The sequence below is a fragment of the Pagrus pagrus genome (assembly GCF_965226575.1).
Source record: "Pagrus pagrus genome assembly, chromosome: 21".
NCBI lineage: Eukaryota > Metazoa > Chordata > Actinopteri > Spariformes > Sparidae > Pagrus > Pagrus pagrus.
In genome coordinates, this window is record NC_140208.1 from 21179748 (window position 1) to 21200288 (window position 20541).

The window sequence follows — 20541 nt, forward strand, 5'->3', positions numbered from 1 at the left end:
CCGAGGTTTTCCATGATGTGCCTGGTCACACTTCATCTTGAATGTTGTGCCTATTAATGTTTTTTGCTGTGTAAGACTGACTCAAACTCCGGGCCACTGTTTTTGTCAGGATCTGTCCAACAATACATCAATTAATGCAGAAAGCTGCTGTCAGTGTGTCGTCATACAGAGACTGCATCGTATCGTCCATCTCATGGTGTCTTTGTCTCTTTGACAGGACAAGACAGGAATGACGACACAGCAGCAATAATGTCCATGCCTGTAGTTTTCTGCTGCAGCAGGAAGTCGGTGGTCTGAGGGGACAGGGGAGGTACGAGCCTCTGATGGTGAGGTCATGGGAAACAGCTCGTTTAAAGCTGTGGTGTCAGGAGGGGCTGTTTTTATCAATCACACAGCAGTTTGTCTGTAATAATGTCTATAATAAAGAAAAGTGCTAACTCTACCTTTAACTGGTACAAAGAGCTCCGTGCTCTTTCACATTCACACTGAGAATTCACTGGCATGTTACGACCACGAGCCTGAGGACAGGGCAGAATACACAACAGTCTTATGGTCACACATTTAAACATGAATGTAGAAAAGTGCCCAAATTGAATCTCTCTTTTCTCTCTCTGAAAAATAATTTGAAAAAAACAAAACAAATTACTATTGTTATGCATAATTGTTTGACTTCAAATTGCAGAACAAGTCTGGTGATATTCTAAATGTTCTCTCACTGGCAGCAGATCGACTGTGCAGACACAAACCAACAATGACTGTATCCACCATCACATACTGGGTGTGTATCCAGCCTGGTACACCTGATCTCTCTTTGGAGTAGAGCTCCATTAACTATTCAAAACATCGGTAAATACTCGCTAGAGCACCAAATGTGCATTAATCCACCTCTGAAAATAGTCACCAACAAATGCACAATTTCCTTTTAGAAAAAGTTTTAAATGAAAGCACATTTTAAAAGATCTACATATTTGTTAAGAGTCACGGCTGAAGCCCGGATTTTAAAAATCATGAGGTTAAAGTCAAACTCCCACAACCCTTTTGAAGAATATCATCACTTGGACTTGGTCTGAAAATCAAAATACATAAACTAAAATAACAAACAAAGTAAAATAACAGTTTCCCTGTAATTAGTACCAGAGCAGTTCTTTCCAGGAGACCTAACAGGAAATTGTTAGAAAGTTATGAATCACTCCAAGCAGCCGGAGAAAAAATTCTGCTGTTTTTTTTTTTTGTTGTTGGTTTTTTTTTGGTTTTGTTTTGTTTTTTTGCTGGAGCACGCTCCTAATTGCTCCTAATGTTGCTTAAAAAAATCCAAGAAAATGTACTTAATTGTCCTCAGTGGCCCTGATGTGTTTGGAGCTGAGTGCTAGAGAAGTTGTTTCATGATATCTGATGACAGTGAAATAAATGATGTATTGTATCACCAACCTTATGTGGCATACATTTCAAGTGAATCTGATTTCAGGCTGGAACACACAGCATGTCTTATCCCTCTTCCTCTTAAAAAAAACACTTGTGACTCCTTAATATGATGCATTTCACAGATGAGTGTATTTAACTGGGATTTGGCCTTTGTGGAGTGAGGAATCCCTCCTGGCTGTGTGGGGAAGGTGTGTGGGAGTGTTGTGTGGGCTTTCCCCATACAGAGGGGCTCTAAAGGCCAGCCTACACACTCAGGATCCCACCTCTATCCCAGCCATGACATCCAGCTGGAGTCTGTCAGCAAAACAGCCAGCAAGGCAGAAACCATAGAGGAAGAGGACAACAAGGAGACCGCAGGAGGACAAAGGCTGTGTGAGCGCCAGAGTGTGAAGAAAGGAAGAAAAGTGTGTGATGGAGAAAGTGTGAGGTGGATGGATAAAGACAGTGTGTGTCGGTGGGACCATCCTGGAGTGTAAAATGGGTCCACTCCTACACTCACATTCCTCTGTATTATATGGAAGCCAACAGGAATGACAGTATGGACACGCGCATCCTCGACAGCTGCACGGTGAGCAGAACACACAAGTACCTGCAGCAGGAGGATGTGTGTGTAGGAGGTGATGCTCTGAATGCAGAGGGAGAGCTGCGTCCTCGGGTTAAAGTGCTGCGGGAACACACAGGTTTCACAGCATGAGACTGATAGTCATTTCTAAGTCTGGGAAAAATAATGTTATGTGAACAAAGTCATGCAAACTGGCTTTACCTTTATGTGAAAAATACATCATGTATTTTATAGGAATGAGTACAGGCCACCATTTTCATTTTAATATTTTATGCTTGTTTATACATTTTGAGGACATGCTATTCTTTTTCTGCACTACATGTGACAGCTATAGCTGCATGTTCCTTTACAGATTTACATTTTCAATACAAAACATATGATCAATTCATACCACTTTACTCTCCCTATTTAGATTAGAATAGAAAGTCCTTATATCTGCATCCGGATGGATACAACTCTGTAGAGAAGAGAAAGATCCTCATCGGCTGATTGTTTTCAGCCTAAACAAACTAAATAATCCAACTCTCTTTGTTTTAATGACTAAATAAATGGAATAAACAAACTCTATTTATACTGTACAACTTTGTTCATATGTGTTCTGGGAAATACATATTTCTGTGTTTATTATTACCTCATTAATATTACCTCATTAATATGTAAATATTAACATTCTGAGTTTGAATTTTATTATCCAAAACCACATAGTGCCTCTTTAGATATTACTCCATGATATGATATTTGCATGCATGCATTTTGTTGTTGTTACTTCTGTAGTTTTACTTCAGCAAGAAACTGAATGCAGGATTGTTACTAGTAATAGATTACATTTATACTATGTCCTTGCTACTTTTACTTAAGTAAATGAACCGAATACATTGTCCACCATTGCAAATATAGCTGAAGCTAATTTAAAACACCTTTCCCTCAACAGACATTTCATGCACCCAGCTCAGCAAAAACAACCTACAGCACACAGAAGGATACATACAACATACATAATACCTGATTCCAGACAAGTTGTGTAACACAGGATGTGGTCATTTGATAATCCTTTTTGACATATATTCAATTAAAAACAGTCAATATATTACATTTTCTACCTCATCAGCTGCATTGTTTTTTTTAACAAGTAGTATATGCTTAAAGTTATTCAAAAACACCAGTGTGGATTGTTTGGTTCACTGCTGACAGGTGATAGTATCGTGAGTATGAAAGCAAGGATGGGACGAGGTTCACCACCGCACTGTACATGACTGTATAAAGGACATTACATGGGCTCGGGAACGCTTCATCTGTAAACGCAGTTCGTTTGCAAATAATTGCATCCTGCTTCACACAGCAGCCAAAGTTTTTGTGGTTTGGCGGTGTATAATAAACGTGCTTAGATAAACCTGATAGGGGAAAAAGTGTCAGTTGTGCACACAGCAGTTCAGATTCACAGCCCCAGTGCCTCTCTTCATTGTCCCTGTCCTCTATGTGTCAGTGTGTCTGTGGTGATTTAATCAAACAGATCATCATTATATCAGGAATATGAACCATGTGTCCACAAAGTCGACACAAAATAATTCAAGTCCATGACACTAGGTTTTGATATCGGGCCATAAGCTAACGTAGACATGTAGATCCATGCAAGCTGATACTGTCAATTATGTAACAAAAATCAAATCTAATTTGATAAAAATGACCAAAAACTAAATGATACTCAGTGATCTGGAGGTGGACAGGTCACACATAATGTAGCCTCAACAATAAAATGTCTCATGTATGTTCTCTTGTAAGTGTGTCTGGTGTATTAGGTATTTTTGGGTTGGGGTTAGAATGAACAAATTCAATAAAATTAGCAAAACGAAATATGTAGTTTCTTGAGAAATTGCCAGTAGTGAGATCTTATTGTTTAATAATGAGGCGACACAGGATCCTGTTAGAATGCTTGATTATTGTACGAGCTGCTTGTGACCGACGCACTGCACCATAACTTAACTGTGAAAATGTGAAACTTCAGAGCTGACTAGGGTCAACAGCACACTAGCAAGAACACACACACACACACACACACACAAAGATAGTTGCAGAGAGTCTAACACTGCCAGGTTGAGCTTATTGCAACAAATTGTGGTTTCTGTAAGGATGTATGAGCACAAACTATCCTCAGATAAATACTCTTATAAGTCTTCATGTCTTCATTGTGTTCATTGTGTTCATATAAGACGTTCAGTGTTCAGTGCAACATGGTTCTCTGAGCCAGAGTCTGTCAGCTGGCGCCCTCTGCTGTCGACTCTACTGTTCTCTGAGAAAACTCACACAACACTACACACAAAAGATCCAGGACTTTACACACTTAGTCCACAAGATGAATATGAACATGTAAAACAACACAACACTCAGATGGAAAAGATATAATATCAGCACCCAGCAGATTATTCTTTGCTAACTTATTAACAATCCATATTTTCATTTTCTGAAATTTTGCAAAATTTTATGTCTTTGAGCCTCAAACAGTCACTGAAATGAAACCACGTCAGAAGAAATGTCTATCTGATGGAACTGCAACTCAAAGAAATCTGAAACATGACACAACAACATTCTTCAGATTTTTCTGAACAATATATTTTACAAGCTTGAACAGCTCTGTGATATTTGGAGTGATTCTCAGTCATGGTTCAGGCTCCTGTGTCATTTCCTCATAGTTTGGTTTTGGCAGCTTCAGTGGTTCGTCAAACTTAAAGCTGAGTTTGTGCTGAAGAAGACGAGCTCATGCACGTCGGTGAGGACAGTTTAAAGCTGCTAAACAAAGACAACAATAAATCTGGAAAAAAGTACTTCTCGTCCCTAACCTTCCTTCACATGACTGACAGACTCATGATCACTGCTGAGGGACTTCTTGAAGATACTTAATGATCATGTGATGGATAAATGTTCCTGTTCTCAGACAGAGTTATATAATAACTCCAGGTTCATCATGGTCAGTACAGTCCACAGCTCCGTCTGCTGAGCTCCTTCTTCATCGCTCTCCTCTTATATGCAACTGAATTAAGATGATAGATAACACAAAAATAAAATACGGGTGTACTTTTTATGGAGTTTGTTTGATAAGAAAGAGAGCGGAGACGTCTTGTGTCCACCAGTTAAACCACTGAATGAAAATTATTTGCACATCCATATATTCTGGACCGGCTGCTTTAATGTGGTAAATATAGTATTTTTCCTGAGTTTTTATGTACGCATTAAAACATGTGGAGGGATCTTTAAAACTAGCTAACATTGTTTCATCACTACTGAATTCACCTCTGACCTGGCTACAATAAACATCCAAGGAGATCTAATCAACAAAAGTGTGATGCATCATGGTAAATCTCTTATGGGAGTGGGTTTAGGCAGGAAGTATAAGCTGTATGGACTGAGCACCATCTAGTGGTACGATATAAAATGATTCTAGCTGGTTAATTCAGGACATCAAAGTGAAAATGTTATTAACAATCGTTTTAAAGTGCCGTACGCTGCATCTGGATGTTTGGAGGAATAATTCTTATCACTGATCCTTTTCAGCAGTTCAGAGGACAGCTGCATGTCTGCACGGGAAACCCGTCACAAAGTCTTCTCCTGATATGTTCTACATGTTAACAGCTACAATAACACCTCTTGTTCTATTGTTTCTGTTACTACAAGTCGGGCTTTTATCATAATCCATTATAATAATAGATACTGACAGCAGAAACACTGCATGATTTTAGTTTCATCTACCTTTGCGGTCCCAGACATTAAATATGACTAAATATGACATACACACTCATTAACACACATGTACAAGTACAAACTGTATACAGGCCGACTCACTGTGTTGTTTTTATTGGGAAAAAGTTCAAGATGCATTTTCCAACACTGCACCAATTTACAGACTAAAGAATATAATGCAAAGTACTGTATGTAAATACATGCATCCACATTTTGTTGTACACGTGGAAAATGATGAACAAGATGAACACAGAACACAGTTAATGTTGATATAAGATCTCATGATCACAACTTAATCCGAGTGTTTATCTTCAGATTATATTAAATAGTGTAATTATTATAATATTATAGTTATGTCAGGATAACATTTAATTAAAAAACAATTAGCACAAATCCAAAATGTCTCATCTTAAGACAGTTAGGTTAGTCGTTCATCGTGAGGAAACGGTCTGCTTTGTTAAGATAATTACACTTAATGAAGATTAATAATTAAATCATAAAGAAGTGGTCATAATAAAATAGTATGTACAGTTTAGCAGACACAAACCAATGCTCAGATATACAGATGCAAACATGTAACATATCACAAATAGTGCAATCACAGAATGTTTCCCAACAAACAAATGTTTTAAAGCACATTAAGCATGTCATTGTTAAAGTATTATTGTACATCCATTAAGTTGAGACTGATTAAAAGCACAATGGACTTTATTGAAGCAGCAGCTTCAAACTTGCTGCATGTAATCTGTTCATTTGCCTCCAGTGATGTGTGCCAGGTGTGGAAAAAATAACTGCTTTTCAAGACCTGGTGCCTACATTACCCACAATGCAACTTAGCTATTGAGTGACATCACTGGAGGCAAATTCTCAGATTACATGCAGCTTCCTCTGAAGTCACAGAAGACTTCATACTACATTTTCCAATATACAGTAGTTCTCCCCCAGACCTGTAAACACATGTTAATGTGTTAAATTGGTGAAGTTACCCTTTAAAGCATAAGCTGGAGTTTTCTTTTCTCTCCTCAAGATGAGTAAACTGAACAAAGTGTATTAAACTGGATAGGACAATTTAGATTTACACTCTGTAGTCACCAACAAACCAGGACCTGAAAACAAAAGGCTCAACATTCACATATAGCTCATGAGTTCTGCACCGAGTGCAAAAAGTACAAGTGCAACAATCTTATAATTCCTTCTGGTGGGAGTTTCTTGTTTTCTGTCACTGTGCTGAAGGAGTGCTGAAGCACACTTCCTCCTGAATCTCAGGGTAAATCACGACTCTGTCATGTTTCTACAGACCCTGCACGGTTACTGATAGTGGCAACATACTCACTGGAAAAGTAATTCAACTATCACAATAAAGTTCTCAAAGTAAAGATAAAATCAAAATACAGGTGATGCTGTAAAACAGGTAATGTACTGTGAGACAGTCATATAACCCTAACCCTAACCCATCAGGTTACTGAGAGAAAACTTTGGCCCTAATGGCAAAATCATCAGCACACAACTCAGATCAAACAGTCTGCAAAACAATTCAGTTCCAGCCATTTACACACGTCTGCATGTATATCACACAAATGTCTTTAAAAACAGACATAAACTGGCACAAAGCACAGCAGAGTTTAAAGTGTCTGCAGTGAAGAAAGGAAACACCTCGTGGTTTCAAGCAGTGCAAAGTCAAGAGAGATAAATATGGCACAGAACGTCACTGACAGCAAACAACAATGAAAAACTCACTTGTGTGTTCTTTAAGATGGTGATTGTTGATTGAGCAGTCTACAGATGACATATTAGCAACTACATGATGCCTCTATCTATATCAAAGTCTTTGATATTCAGTGATATCAATGACTTTCCTAAATCATTGATGTACTCTATTTTGAATCCCATAAAAATTCCAATACTGAATATTTCATATTATTAATGTTTTAAACAAGCGCATGCTGAGTCAGCAGCAGTCCTGTCTCAAAAAAAATGCATTTACATTTTACTAGATGGAGTTCAGTACGAGGCTTCTCCTCGTACGAGATTTGTCTTTCTGGTTATAAAACTGATCTTATTATTTCGTCATTGTTGTTTGTTAGTGTAAAGGTGTCAGAACTACACACTCAGCCTGTCAGGGCACAAACTACACTGTTAGTGGATGTAACTTTGACAGTCACAGTTCACCGAGGGAATAAGATGCAGCCGTTACAGCTGTGTTGTGGCTGCCAGCAACTATAAAACATTTACACACCAAAGCATGTAAGCACAGGGCCCAGATTTAAACATTTAAAAATGAAAAAAATGGTAACATAAGAAAACAGAAGGAACACGTCGTCACTTGTGGACGTTTGCAAACTGTTTTCAGGAGAAGCGTTTGGAACTTTGATTAACGTTACAAGTTAGATTACATTTTAATCAAAACATATCTGCTGTTTGTGAGCTAGTCATGTGAAAATGAAATTTCTTTGCAACAGGACTGTCAATGAAAAACCTTTAACATCTTCACTTTAGATATCTCATGAACGTTATGAGTAAAAATAAAATGGTTTGGTTGTTTTTTGGTTCATATGACTGCAAATTACATAACACACGTGGACATTTTCCATCCTTTTTGAAATAACAGGTGATGCTTCTGTTATGACAGTTAGTTTGTGATCAGTGATGCTATTTTAATTCTTCAGTTAAAGGTTTATAAGGAAGCTCCCACCAAGACTGAAGGGGGTGAACTTCTGGGCCTGCTGAGCTCGAATCTCAGCCACATACAGGGCCCCTGTTTTCAGGTCCAGGTCTACCAGGTGGGGCTTCACTTCATCAGCCAGCTGGATCACACTCACCACTCTGCACTGGCCAATCAAACCCACCGGTGGGGCGTCCAGCAGCGTAATCTGGTTGGTGTTGAGCTGGACAACAACAAAGTACTTCTTGTCTGGGGTCAGGCGGACGGAGTAAGGTGCGTCCTCGGTGAAGCAGCTTCCCCACGTCCCCAGCCAGTCCCCGGTGATGGAGTTAAAGACCTGGATCCTCTTATTTCCCCTGTCGGCCACCCACACTCTCTGGGCGTTGTCCACGGTCACACTGTGGGGGATGTAGAACTGAGCCAGGCCTTGTCCTTTCTCTCCATGCATCCACAACACCTCCTGCTCTTTGGACAGCTTGATGAGGCGGTTGTTGATCCCACCATCACCATCCACGATGTACATCTCTCCGGAGTCGTGGACGAAGATCTCAGCTGGCTGGTCGAACTGCAGAGGGTTCAACCCGGAGCCTGGCTTTCCTGGTGTACCAAGCACCTGACAAATACAAGAAACATTCAACAACAAGCAACGTTTGGCTCGTCTCATTCAATAAACACTGCTAGGTACTTAAATGGAAACCAAGCTTGTGGAATCTGAACCAAAGATTTGTAGTGACAAATCAAATCCTAGATAAAGTCGTCACCTGCAGGAGGCTCCCAGAAGGCGAGTACTGTTTGATGCAATGGCCATATGGACCGGTACCAACATCTGTGATCCACACAGTGGGGTTTAATGTGGCAGCGTCTGCTAGAAATATCCCATGAGGCATCTCCAGGGTGGTTGTATTCCAGGACATGAGGAAATCTCCATCTGTGGTCAACACCAGCACTTTGGGCACATTGTCACCTAGAAGCAAAGCAAAGGCAAACACATCAACAGCACATTTTATAGTGAGTGGATTTTGTTAAAAGTCAGTTTTTCCTGTATTCGTATGAAATAATAAGAGAACAGTGAAGGAAAGCAAATCAAATACAAAATATAGCTGCAAGTGGTTCTTAATGTGGTCCCAGTACAATGCACAGCTTTAGAGAAGAGAGCTTGAAAAGCTTGAAGAGTTAAGGACATGATCACACCTGGAACTAAACCACCTCCTCAGGTGAGGTGAGCCAGCTCTGTGACACGCTTCATTGTGTGCCTTCTCACATGATGAGATAACAAATGATAAGTCATCATGGCACAATGTGGTCAGGCAACTTTACATTGTTGTTGTTAAGTTGAAAATGGAGGCCCAGCTTGAAGATGGCTTTGGTCTCATGTAATGGGGGGTCCGAACGTGAACATGTATCACAGCTGGTGTGATCTCATCACAAGGTGGTCTCTGGTTATTGTTATTATCATTATGAGGAAATCTGCCTTCCCACGAATGAAAATTAAGAAAACTTTGCACAAAGGTTTGTTCCAAACTTCCTCAGCTGTCACTGTGGTCCACGTGAGCAGAGAGTTCAGATACTTTGAGCTGACAGGAATTCTTTAATCCACTTGATTGATCTGATGAGTCCTAACATCAAGACTGTGTTTCATGGTGGAGTCGTGAGGATGAACTGAGGAGTCTGACAGCTACTCTGTAGTCTGGTGGCAGGGTTCAACACTAAAATAGGTTTACTGTGTCTCCCCATCATCATACAGTTATTTATCAAACAGCCACAAATAGACACATCACCTCATAATAAGAGTAGTATTAAAGGAGCAGTATGTAGTTTTAAAGAAACATCTTCATTGACTGATTGTTTTCTGCCTCAACAAACTGTTTTCATGTTTGAATAAACGGAATAATCAAACTGACCTTAAAGGACAGTTTAAACACAGTTTATACTGTTTTACTTTGTTTATATGTGGCGGACCCTGCCACCTTTCTAGCTCCAAACAGTGTTCTGTTCTGTCTGAGAACAGCTTGTTTATTCACTTATGGAAAAGATCAATATTTCTCAGTTTGTATTATGAGTTTTAATTTCTTCTTCTACACAATGACCCTTTAAATATGGTGACGCTCACACAGCTTTTGTTCACAGGTGCAGCCAGAATCAACCCAACAACATTCTCCCTGAACACCCTGTGAAGGTTTACAGTCTTCATTCACACATCACAACATGTAAACACAGGGATCAGGTTTGAATATAAAGAAGGCCCCTGTGCTGCCTGTATTTACCTCTCTGTGCCACATACACCACACCAGCATACTGGTTGACAGCCACTCCAAACACGTCCCCGGTGAACAGCTCTGGGTTCTTGGGCCAGCTCAGGTCCAGTTTGTACAGGGGTCTGCCCATCAGCTGGTAGTCATGTCTGAGGCTGTGGCTGCCTGGCTTCTGGGTGCTGATGGTACCGTACAGCACCATCATGAGCAGAACTAATGAGACCATACCGGATACTATCAAACACGTATGGCCTTTCTTTTTCATCAACATCAGTGGTTCGCTGCAGGCTGGTGTTGGTCTGGTATCCTGGTTCGGTGCCGTTAGCTCTGGATCTGTAGAAGTATTTAACAGAGCCTGTCAAGGATGAAGTAATCTCACCTTTGTAACGCAGGTGAACGTTACTGTGGTAGATATTAGTTAAACACCCAGTGAGTTCACCTTCATCACAGAGCGACTGAATACATTCCGTTAAATTCACTTCCTTGAGTCTAAACGAAAATAAAACGGCTTATCAAGCGAAACAGATTAATACCGATCAATTCCGTTCACACTATCACAATAAAAACCATCACTGAAATAAGGATACGCACAATCCATGGCTACAGCTCTACTGACTGGGTTATGGGACCAGCGAGAGGTCAGACCAACGTGTGAATAAATACATGTGTGACTGGATCTAAAGATGTGTTACATGGACCACTGCTTGAGACAGATTCAACACTATTATGTCAAGGCTTTTATTTTTAGGACGAGTCTTGACAACATCCGGTAACTTGACGTCGCAAAACATCCGACAGGAACTGCTGCTACGTCACAACGCTTGACGCAGCCGCGCTGTGGAGGAGACTGAGCTTCACTCACTAATTTACTTGTAATTATTTTTGTCAACATTTTTTCTCGCAGGTCGAATGACAGTCCGACACAGACATCTTTCATGTAGTGTTAGCCATCGAAGCATCGACTCATGGAGGTGGTGGACAGCCCACTCAATCTCGTAAGTTGGACTGTAGGTGTTGCAATACCAGGCTAACGTTGCTGTAGCTAGGAGGCTGCAGAGGGAAGCTACATTTAGCTAGCTCCCACAGTAAGTTAGCAGCTAACCGCCCTGTTGTTTGCCGTGTACGTGTTGTTGTCCGGTAGCTTGGACGTGCTATATATGATACATTTTGGTTGTGCCTTCGACAGAAAGCGAGACGTTTGACGGTGAAATATAGTCCCGTCAGACCTGATAGTGATGTTATGGCGCTATAATGTTAAGAGTTAACGAAGTGTTAACAGCGAGAGGTGACCGTGTTACTAGTTAACTTGTTTACGAGGCCATTTGGTAATAAGCTGTAAGCAGCTCATTTTGAAATGCCTTAACACACTACACTGTACCAAACTGAGTCACACAGGGTACCAAACCCGGTACCAAACCCGGTACCAAACCCAGCTCCCAGGTAGTATTGAGTTGAATGTATTTATTATTAGTCATTACAATGACTCGGTTGTGTCAATGAAGGACAGTGGCAGTGGCCTTTAACTGATAACAAGATGCCTCATTTGATTTGCTGTAATGTTAACCGACATGACAATGAAGGAAGACGATAATAAAAGGTTGGTATTGATGAGGTATGACATGCAACAAAGATCTCAAACAGGGCACATGAACGTTAAATGGTATGTCTCAAACATTTGGGCACCAAGAGACCAAAGATTATACATTTCTTTTATCCAGATGGTTCGTAGAGTCTTTAAGGAAATAGCATTTGAATAAACAAAGAACAAACCAAAAAGACTGAAGAAGCCTCTTGATGAGGTGAAACATCTTAAAGAAACTGAAACACGTCCAGTCGATTACGATACAGCACTTAGAGGTACCATGACCCGGATGACTGAGGACCTTTATCAACAAAACACAAAGACATTGAGGATCAGACTTACTCTTTACACTGGTGTTTTAACCTTATGATTTACAGTTGTGGTCAAAAGTGATGATTATAGAAAGTTGTGTGAGTCAAATGTTCGGTGTAGCATCTTAACTTTCTCTGACTGATTCTGATTGATAATAGCTGGTGACTTTTCTGGCCCCATTTCAATAGGGCTTGTTTGATTCACCCATTAGACTCAGCCACAGACACTACAATGGGAAAGTCTAAAGAGCTCAGTATTGATCTGAAAGAGCACATCATTGGCAAGTCTGTGATGAATTAGAAGCTGCTGGAAGACAGGTGTCAGTGTCCACAGTCAGGTGTGTTTTACATCAAGATGAGCTGAGAGGCTGCCGTGCAAGAAAGAAGCCCTTGCTCCAGACGAGGCACCTTAAAGCTCGATTGAAGTTTGCTGCTGATCACATGGACAAAGAAAAAACCTTCTGGAGTAAACCTTGTGGTCACATGATACAAAAACTGAGCTGTTTGGCCACAGTGATATGTTTAGAGGAGAGAAGGTGAGGCCTTTAACCCCAAGAACACCAAACCTACTGTCCAGCATGGTGCTGGTAGTATTATGCTGTGGGGCTGTTTTGCTGCCAGTGGATCTGCTGCTCCAAAGAAAGTAAATGGAACAATGAAGAAGGAGGATTATCTCCAAATTCTTGAGGAAAACCTAAAATCATCAGCAGCAGATTGGCTCTTGGGTGCAGTTGGGTGTTCCAACAGGACAGTGATCCAAACACACATCAGAAGTGGTAAAGGAACGGATCAATCAGGCTAGAATAGAGGTTTTGGAATGGACTTCACAAAGTCCAGACTTGAACCCCATCGAGAACATGTGGACTGTGCCTAAGAAGCAAGTCCATTCCAGGAAGCCAACAATGTAGTTGAACTTCACAGATTCTGTCAAGAGGAGCAGTTACAAGCTCAAATAAATCAAACTTAAATAACGCTCATTGGGTTATTATAAAAAACATTAAATGATGATGACAAAAGTTCTTACTGGGCTTCTGAGAATATGTGTAGTACTTGTGGAAATATTTGTGGATTTTCTATGGTTTTTGTTGTTTTGTTTTGTAACCAAATAGCCACAACCTGAACCCTGGTTATGTTATGCAGCCCTGTAACAGGATTAGTGAGTGTAGATAATGGATGATAAAAAGCGTAGAGTTTACCTCTGTGACTTTAAAGTAATGTTAATATATAAGAGACACAAGCTGGAGCGAGGTAGTGAAGTGGATTTAGTTGTCACTGCCATACAGGCTTCAACATTAATGTTTTTATTTGTTGTTGTGTAGTTTTAGCTCTGTTTTTTCTTTATGGTTTCAGTTGTCATTTTAGACACATGCTCATTACTCAAAGCAAATTGAGGTGAAACCCTCCATTGTGTATGTGTACACTGATACACAGGAACCAGGGTTTTGAAAAATATACACTTTTAAAGGTACTTTCAAAATTTCAGTTGTAGTGATCTAAAACTGTTGGCCAGTGAACAAAAGACCAAAATATAGAGGATGATACTCATTTTAAAAATGATCCATAAACGTGTGGACTAGACAAGAGCTAATCCTGTCTGTTTCCTCCGTATCTGCTGCCTCTCTGCAGGCTCATCAGCAGTGCAGGAAGGCGGACCGTCTGCTAGCAGCTGGAAAGTATGAAGAGGCCATCTCATGCCATGGAAAAGCAGCCGGTGAGTTCTGTGACACACAATGGACAAGATTTTATACAGAGGCCTCTTTAATCTGCTTACATACGTACTCGTCAAAGAATGGCTCCTGAGATCAAAGTCCCATCAGCCAAGCTGAGCCTGACCCAAATAAATAATATGATAACTCCTCAGAGAATGAATGCTACAGCATTCATTGAGTACCATGTAAATGTGTACTGAGAGCCTTTATGGTTTACTGTTGTTAAAGTGCAGCCTCTATTTGTATGATGATGACAAAGTTGTTGGCCTCCTCCATGTTGCTTAGTTGTCTGTCTCTGTCTCTCTCCAGATCTTTTGACAGATGCAATGAAGACAGCGGTGGGTGAGCAGGTGAGACACTACTGTGTGTGTGTGTGTGTGTGTGTGTGTGTGTGTGTGTGTGTGTGCGTGTGCGTGTGTGTGCGTGTGCGTGTGCGTGTTCAGTAAGTTCCATGAACTGGTGCAACATGGTCACCACAAAAAGCCTTGAACAAAGTGAGTAAACTAGGGAGGAAGAAGAGAAACATGACAGGAAAGAGGAAACAAAGATAGCATGAGATTTAAACAGAGGGAGAGAGAACGGGGTGATATGAAGAAATGGTAAAGAAGGAACAAGTGAACTGAATAAAAAGGGGTGAAGGGTATGAAGGCAGGGAGGAGCTCCAGCAGTAAGCGATTTAATTTTTAAAATATTTTAATAATTAATTTTAATATTTACTGTTATATTAGATGATACAGCTGAGCACTTTATAATAGTGTGAAGATATGGAATTTATAAAATAGAAAACAGAAAAAGCAATTGTTGGTGATTAATTAAAGTCTGAGATCCCACATTGATTTGAAAAAGATGTTATTTACACCCTTGATGTCGTACACACACTTCAGATGAGCTGCACGCTAACGCTTTGCAGCTACAGTGAAGATTTTGGCTTAAAAAAGGGTGTAAATAAAGACTGTATTGGGTTTACTAAGTAGAAATCAGCCACTATTACTCATTCATCTGCTGCTGACGTTGATTCACTGCTGATGGTAAGGCTGGTAGAGGGAACAGGGGCTGCTGGGGGATTGGAGGCTGCTATCTCATTCATTAAGTCTACAGCAATTTCCCAAATGTGTGGAGAGTGGCTAGCTAGGCTACATACAGTCAGCTTGCATTTTAGCTTGTTTATAACAATTTACCATTAGCCTAAAGGGCAGGCTCTGGCTCTGCAAAAGAAGCCAGCAGTGTATTAGAGCCTGGTGTATTGAGAGTGCCGTGGCTGGTGTTGATACTCTGTGTCCTCAGGCTCGTCTGTCCATGGAGCTGCAGAGAGACAGTCACATCAAACATCAGCGACTGATCCAAGAGCGCTGGAAGAGAGAGGCTCGTCGTGAGGCCACAAAGGCTCGACCTGGCCAGGTGCAGCCCTCCAGCGGCCAAGCCCTTCTTACCCAGACCCAGTCCACAGGCCAGTCCCAGCCCCATGGCTCCACAGGCCTCTCAGCTGCCGAGTGTGGAGGAATCAGGGAGAGAGAGTATGACACCTTGCTCTACCAGCTTCAGACACGGCAGAACGGAGGCTGCCAGCCTTCGACTCCGCCGTGCCCTGGATCTAAGACCACCAAAGACGACAAAACTCGCCTGGAAGAACAACAGACCACCATCGAGGACCTGCGGCGCCTTGTTGACCAGCTGATGAACGAAAACCAGCGGCTGGCGGCCGACAACAAGCGGCTACAATCAGAAAACACCCGTCTGCGCTCCGAGGCGGTTGAGGCAGCAGACTTTGTCGAGCGTTCTGAGCTCTGGGTGCTCCCGCAAGCAGGTGGTGCTATGGGAACAGGCGGGCAGGAGAGGAAAAGCACAGGGAAGGGGAAGGAGATCGCCATCCCTCAGCTGCCACCGCTGGAGATGCCAGCTCAGGAAGATCTGTGTCTGGATGACCTGCCACCTTTGGAGCTGCCAGAGGACATCCAGAATGAACTACAGGAGCTGCTGGACAGGGACAAACTGTGATAAGAGACATGTCTCACACACACACACACACACACACACACACACACGCACACACGCACACACGCACGCACAGGTACCAGGGTTCAACCAATATGACTTCTGAGTTCGGACACCAAAATGTTTCACATGTAAAACCACAGATTCTCCTCAGACCTCCTCCTAGAGGTTTTATCAGGCAGATTGTATGATAACATCTATACCACTAATAGAATGCAGTCTAAGGCCTCGTCCTCATGTATACAGATATTTTTATACATTCATTTTTTTCCTCTAAACACTTAAACAAGCAGAGGAATAACTTGAGGTTGAGTGTGAAGCTGATTCTGTTTAAATAAAGTGATCCCTAACCGTAGAAAACCTCTAAGTTAAGTGGTAAACTTGTAATTACACGTAGCAGTGCTAATCTAACAACAAACAGTAGTCTGCCATTGTCAGGCGTATGCTGATTAGACAACAATCTGTGCGTCTGAAAGGAGGTAGGATGTTATCTTTATCCATAATCTCTGTTTGACTCCTCACAGATGCATAGTAACTAGAGTTCTGAAAACAATCTGCACCTCAGATGGTGTTTCCAAAAAACTCTCCATTATACTGACCTAAAGTGCTGTGTGCTCTTGAACAAGAGGCCAAAATGCAGAGAACAACGATTGTTTTGTAAAATCTCTGTGTACATGAAGACAAAGCCTTGGTCAAAGATAAGTTCATCCACAGATAATACCAGCGTTCACTTCAGTGAGGATGTTTGTCAGTATGTCATGCAGTGAGTCCTGTATCAGCTTTCAGGAAACAACTTGCACTAGTAAGAAACATCAGCCTATAACAAAATACTTTAACTCAAGGTTCCCTTACAGTTTTTTCCCAGAGCTTTGGACCACATCTCATCGTCCTCATCGACTCATGTCATGACAGCTGAGCTCGTTCTATGGCAACTTAACAAAGAGCATGAGATGCACTTGACAGCAAGTAGGTGGACGTTAATGTTAATCACAGTGTCTGGAAATAACCTCAATCAACTGTGAACAACTCAGGCAGCATAACTTAAGTGTTCTGAAGCTTTTTATCCCCTCAGTTATTTATATCATGTTTTACAATTTCTACAAGTGAAACAGCCTGTGTGTGTGCGTGTGCACGAAGCAGAACCAGCAACAGTGTCTAAAACAACTGGACCTGCTGCCTGTTTCTGTCTGAACATTTGTCTTTGTTTAAAATCCTCTGACATGATTAGTGTCTAATTTTTAATTCATGCTCGTCCATGAAGATAATCTTAGTAAAACAGTTCAGTTTCAGAACACTTAATGTGCTGCTCAACTACATTTCTGGTTATTTTCTATGTTTTGGTCCTTTTATCAGAACATTTCCCAGCAGCTTTAGGTGTTCTGTTGAAATACAGCAGCACCAACACACTCACGTGATGTCACACTGACGTACAAACTCAACAGTCTTCTGACCTGAAGGTGAACAGAGGAGCTCTAAATGTAGAATCTGTGGATGAACTGTTCCTGTGGACGTCATTTGAGCCCGTCTGCCATTATAATGTCAGAGGTATTGGTCCGACTCTTACCACACACACACACACACACACACACACACACATATATATAGATCAGGATCATGTGCCATGTGATTGATAAACAGAAAGCATATTGCTGTTGTTGAGGAAAAACTATTTTTTTCTGTTAGCAAACTTAAATTAAAGGCTTCAATGATCATTTGTGTGTGTAGTGATTTTTTATGACATGGCTTCAAATGAGGAAATAATCACTTATCCTAATGCCATGCAGATTGGTGTTTTTGTGCAACAACAGCAATATAAAACACATATATACAATATATATATATACAATATACAGTATACACAAACGCACACACAGTGATGGTGTGAGTTGATGGGGATGAAGGCTGAAGCACACAGGTGATAGAGCCCAGCAGACACATCCAGTCACTGCCTGTTCACACTGCAAGCAACCAGGTTGATGAGTTGATGATGTGTGAAGCTGACACACACTGAGGTTTGCAGCAGGACGGGATGTTGCTGATTGGATCATGTTGTTCATAATGCTCATAAGAGCTGCTGTTTCTGCCTGTTCTAGCTTTTTGACCTCACCTGTGAGGTTTGTCTGCTTCTCTGTTTTATATCATTTGAAAGTGAATAGTTGTGTGTTTTGGATAGCAACAAGTACTTTAAGGCTGTCATCATGAGCTTTAGGAGAATTGTAATAGGATTTGTCTCAGATTCATTATTAATCAAGAACATAATCAGTAATGAAAGTACATCACAAATACAAAGTACATGACGTGAAAATGTAGCTGTAGAGGCATACTGATCTGGACTGCATCATAATACGCTGATGGCATATAAAGCATGTTTTGCCAAGTTTCATACTTATGGTATTGAATAAAAAATGGCTGCCGGGAAGCCAGAATCTAAAGTACTGTTAGATGTCGGAAACTGGTCAGCAAGAAGTTAAACATGCAAGATCACTGGGCTGGTTCTTCTAAAGCTGCATAAATCAGTTTCTGTTGACTTGATAGAGACGCCCTGGATACATTATCAACCTGTCAGTCTGTTATGGCTAGCAGGTTGCAAACACTTGACTATTTATATTTTGTACAACCAGCAGACACAGAGCAACATTAGCATTCACTGGGAGTCATCTGATGAATATTGAGTCTCATTTATGCTCTGTTGGATCCAGATCCAGATGGAGTCCTCTGTCCGTATTTGTGCACGTTTTCTAAAAGCTTATGGATGTGGACTAAAGGAAGCAGTACCACTGTGAATCGTGGGGGGGCAGTGTAGCCAGTAGTTCAAGTGAGACAACGAAGAAGCAAGGAAATGAGTTTCATCTTCAGTTGCACATATAAAGCGGTATCAGTCTCCGTCCACATGTCACGATGTCTGTAATGGCATCACAGCCGTCCGCCCTCGACGACGCTGCCTCTTTCTTGTCATTTTCTCGTACTTCACTGTCGCCATGCTTGTTATTGTCAGAACTGATTCTTAGCTGCCCCCTCTAGTGGATGTAGTGCTGAACATCCATGTCAATGTAACTGCGGACATAAAGGGGCCAAAATGAGCCTTCAGTCCATTTAACTTTTAGCTCTGGGTTGAGTCTCCACCAACTCCTAACGGTAATATCCAAATACCTCACTATGTCCACCGGCTGGTCTAACTGTGTGTCTGCTGTAGTGAGTTTATTAGAGCTTCTCCCTGCAGCCATGCTGACTGAACATAGACTGAACATACAGCTGTTGTGCTGTAAAACTTACCAGAGGCGTAATATTTGGTTCTGATGTTCATCTACGAGCCTCACCTGTCACATGATGTAGATGCTTGATTTGGTGCTAACATTATAAAACTATTTGTTGCTGCAGCTTTAACAGAGCTGAGTGAGCGTTAATTGTGTAGCATTCTGAGTGGATGTGATGAACAGCTTCTCTAATGAAGACGTGTGGTTGGCTGTTGACAAAGGAACTTGTTGACTGTGTTGCTTGCAGTCTGAATGCATGTGGCATGTGCATGCACACACACTATCACATACTTCGAGGCATTGTACAAACTCACACTCAGAACTGTGTATTTCCTTACTGGAACAATAATGTTCTGCAGAACTGGCTGCAAACAGGATTGTGCTGCGTTCACGACCTATGCAAAACTAAATGTAGATCAAGCACTCAGATTAGATTATGTTACCTTACATACTAAAGTACACATATGTTAGTAAGGCTCACCGTTAGGATTGACCCTAATGCTGACATGTGGACGACTGTAGAAACAAGTGTTTTCTTTTTAGAGGAAGCTAACTGAGTAAATGACTTTCATCATTTATGATCACACCTCTTGGACACTACGGCAGGATATAATGTCTTGCTGCATGTTTGTTTTATCATTGACATGATAGTGTTAATCAATGTGTTTAAATGTGAAAAGGTAAATGATGAACTCTACATCCATGGACTCTGTCAGGCTGGTTTAATTATCCTTTTCATAGGACGTGAATGCAGCAATAATATGAAGACAGACACATTTCATACAGCTAAAGGGAGTCACTTCTCACTTGTAGTTGATGGTCGGAGTACAAAATGAAAGCTTAAACTGCCGGCTGGCCGGCTAGCATTAATCAACGTAGCCGAAACAGCTTCAGCAGCCCTCCAGAACTCTGGACCTTCTCAACAAACCCAACCCGTGCCTTGGACAACACTCTGTACTTAGGTGGCAGTCACATGTTTGGATCTTCAGATGGACAGCAGCAGCAGTCTTTTGACTTGATTAATCACCAGACAGACACCGACTGAAAACAACAGTTCTGAAGT

General features: G+C 41.2%; 2 protein-coding genes across 2 annotated transcripts; one reads left to right on the forward strand and one right to left on the reverse strand.

Moving 5' to 3' along the window:
• Positions 1-5797: 5797 nt before the first annotated feature.
• On the reverse strand, positions 5798-11138 carry LOC311251059 (NHL repeat-containing protein 3-like). Its single transcript, XM_084343335.1, has 3 exons — positions 10643-11138; positions 9140-9342; positions 5798-8991 (listed from the first exon to the last, which is right to left on the reverse strand). Exons 1-3 carry the CDS (start codon positions 10899-10901, stop codon positions 8383-8385), a joined length of 1071 nt encoding a protein of 356 aa, XP_084199461.1. The 5' UTR covers positions 10902-11138; the 3' UTR covers positions 5798-8382.
• A 318-nt stretch (positions 11139-11456) lies between these two features.
• nrbf2b (nuclear receptor binding factor 2b) lies at positions 11457-17936 on the forward strand. Its single transcript, XM_084343236.1, has 4 exons — positions 11457-11625; positions 14150-14234; positions 14542-14582; positions 15517-17936. Exons 1-4 carry the CDS (start codon positions 11596-11598, stop codon positions 16225-16227), a joined length of 867 nt encoding a protein of 288 aa, XP_084199362.1. The 5' UTR covers positions 11457-11595; the 3' UTR covers positions 16228-17936.
• The last annotated feature ends 2605 nt before the right edge of the window (positions 17937-20541 follow it).

Coding starts and splice junctions, on each gene's coding strand:
- LOC311251059 (XM_084343335.1), bottom strand. CDS start 10,901: ATGTTGATGAAAAAGAAAGGCCATACGTGTTTGATAGTATCCGGTATG. Junction 9,343..10,642: donor GGTGTATGTGGCACAGAGAG/GTAAATACAGGC, acceptor CTTTGCTTCTAG/GTGACAATGTGCCCAAAGTG. Junction 8,992..9,139: donor CTTCTGGGAGCCTCCTGCAG/GTGACGACTTTA, acceptor TGTATTTGTCAG/GTGCTTGGTACACCAGGAAA.
- nrbf2b (XM_084343236.1), top strand. CDS start 11,596: ATGGAGGTGGTGGACAGCCCACTCAATCTC. Junction 14,235..14,541: donor ATGCCATGGAAAAGCAGCCG/GTGAGTTCTGTG, acceptor GTCTCTCTCCAG/ATCTTTTGACAGATGCAATG. Junction 14,583..15,516: donor AGACAGCGGTGGGTGAGCAG/GTGAGACACTAC, acceptor CTGTGTCCTCAG/GCTCGTCTGTCCATGGAGCT.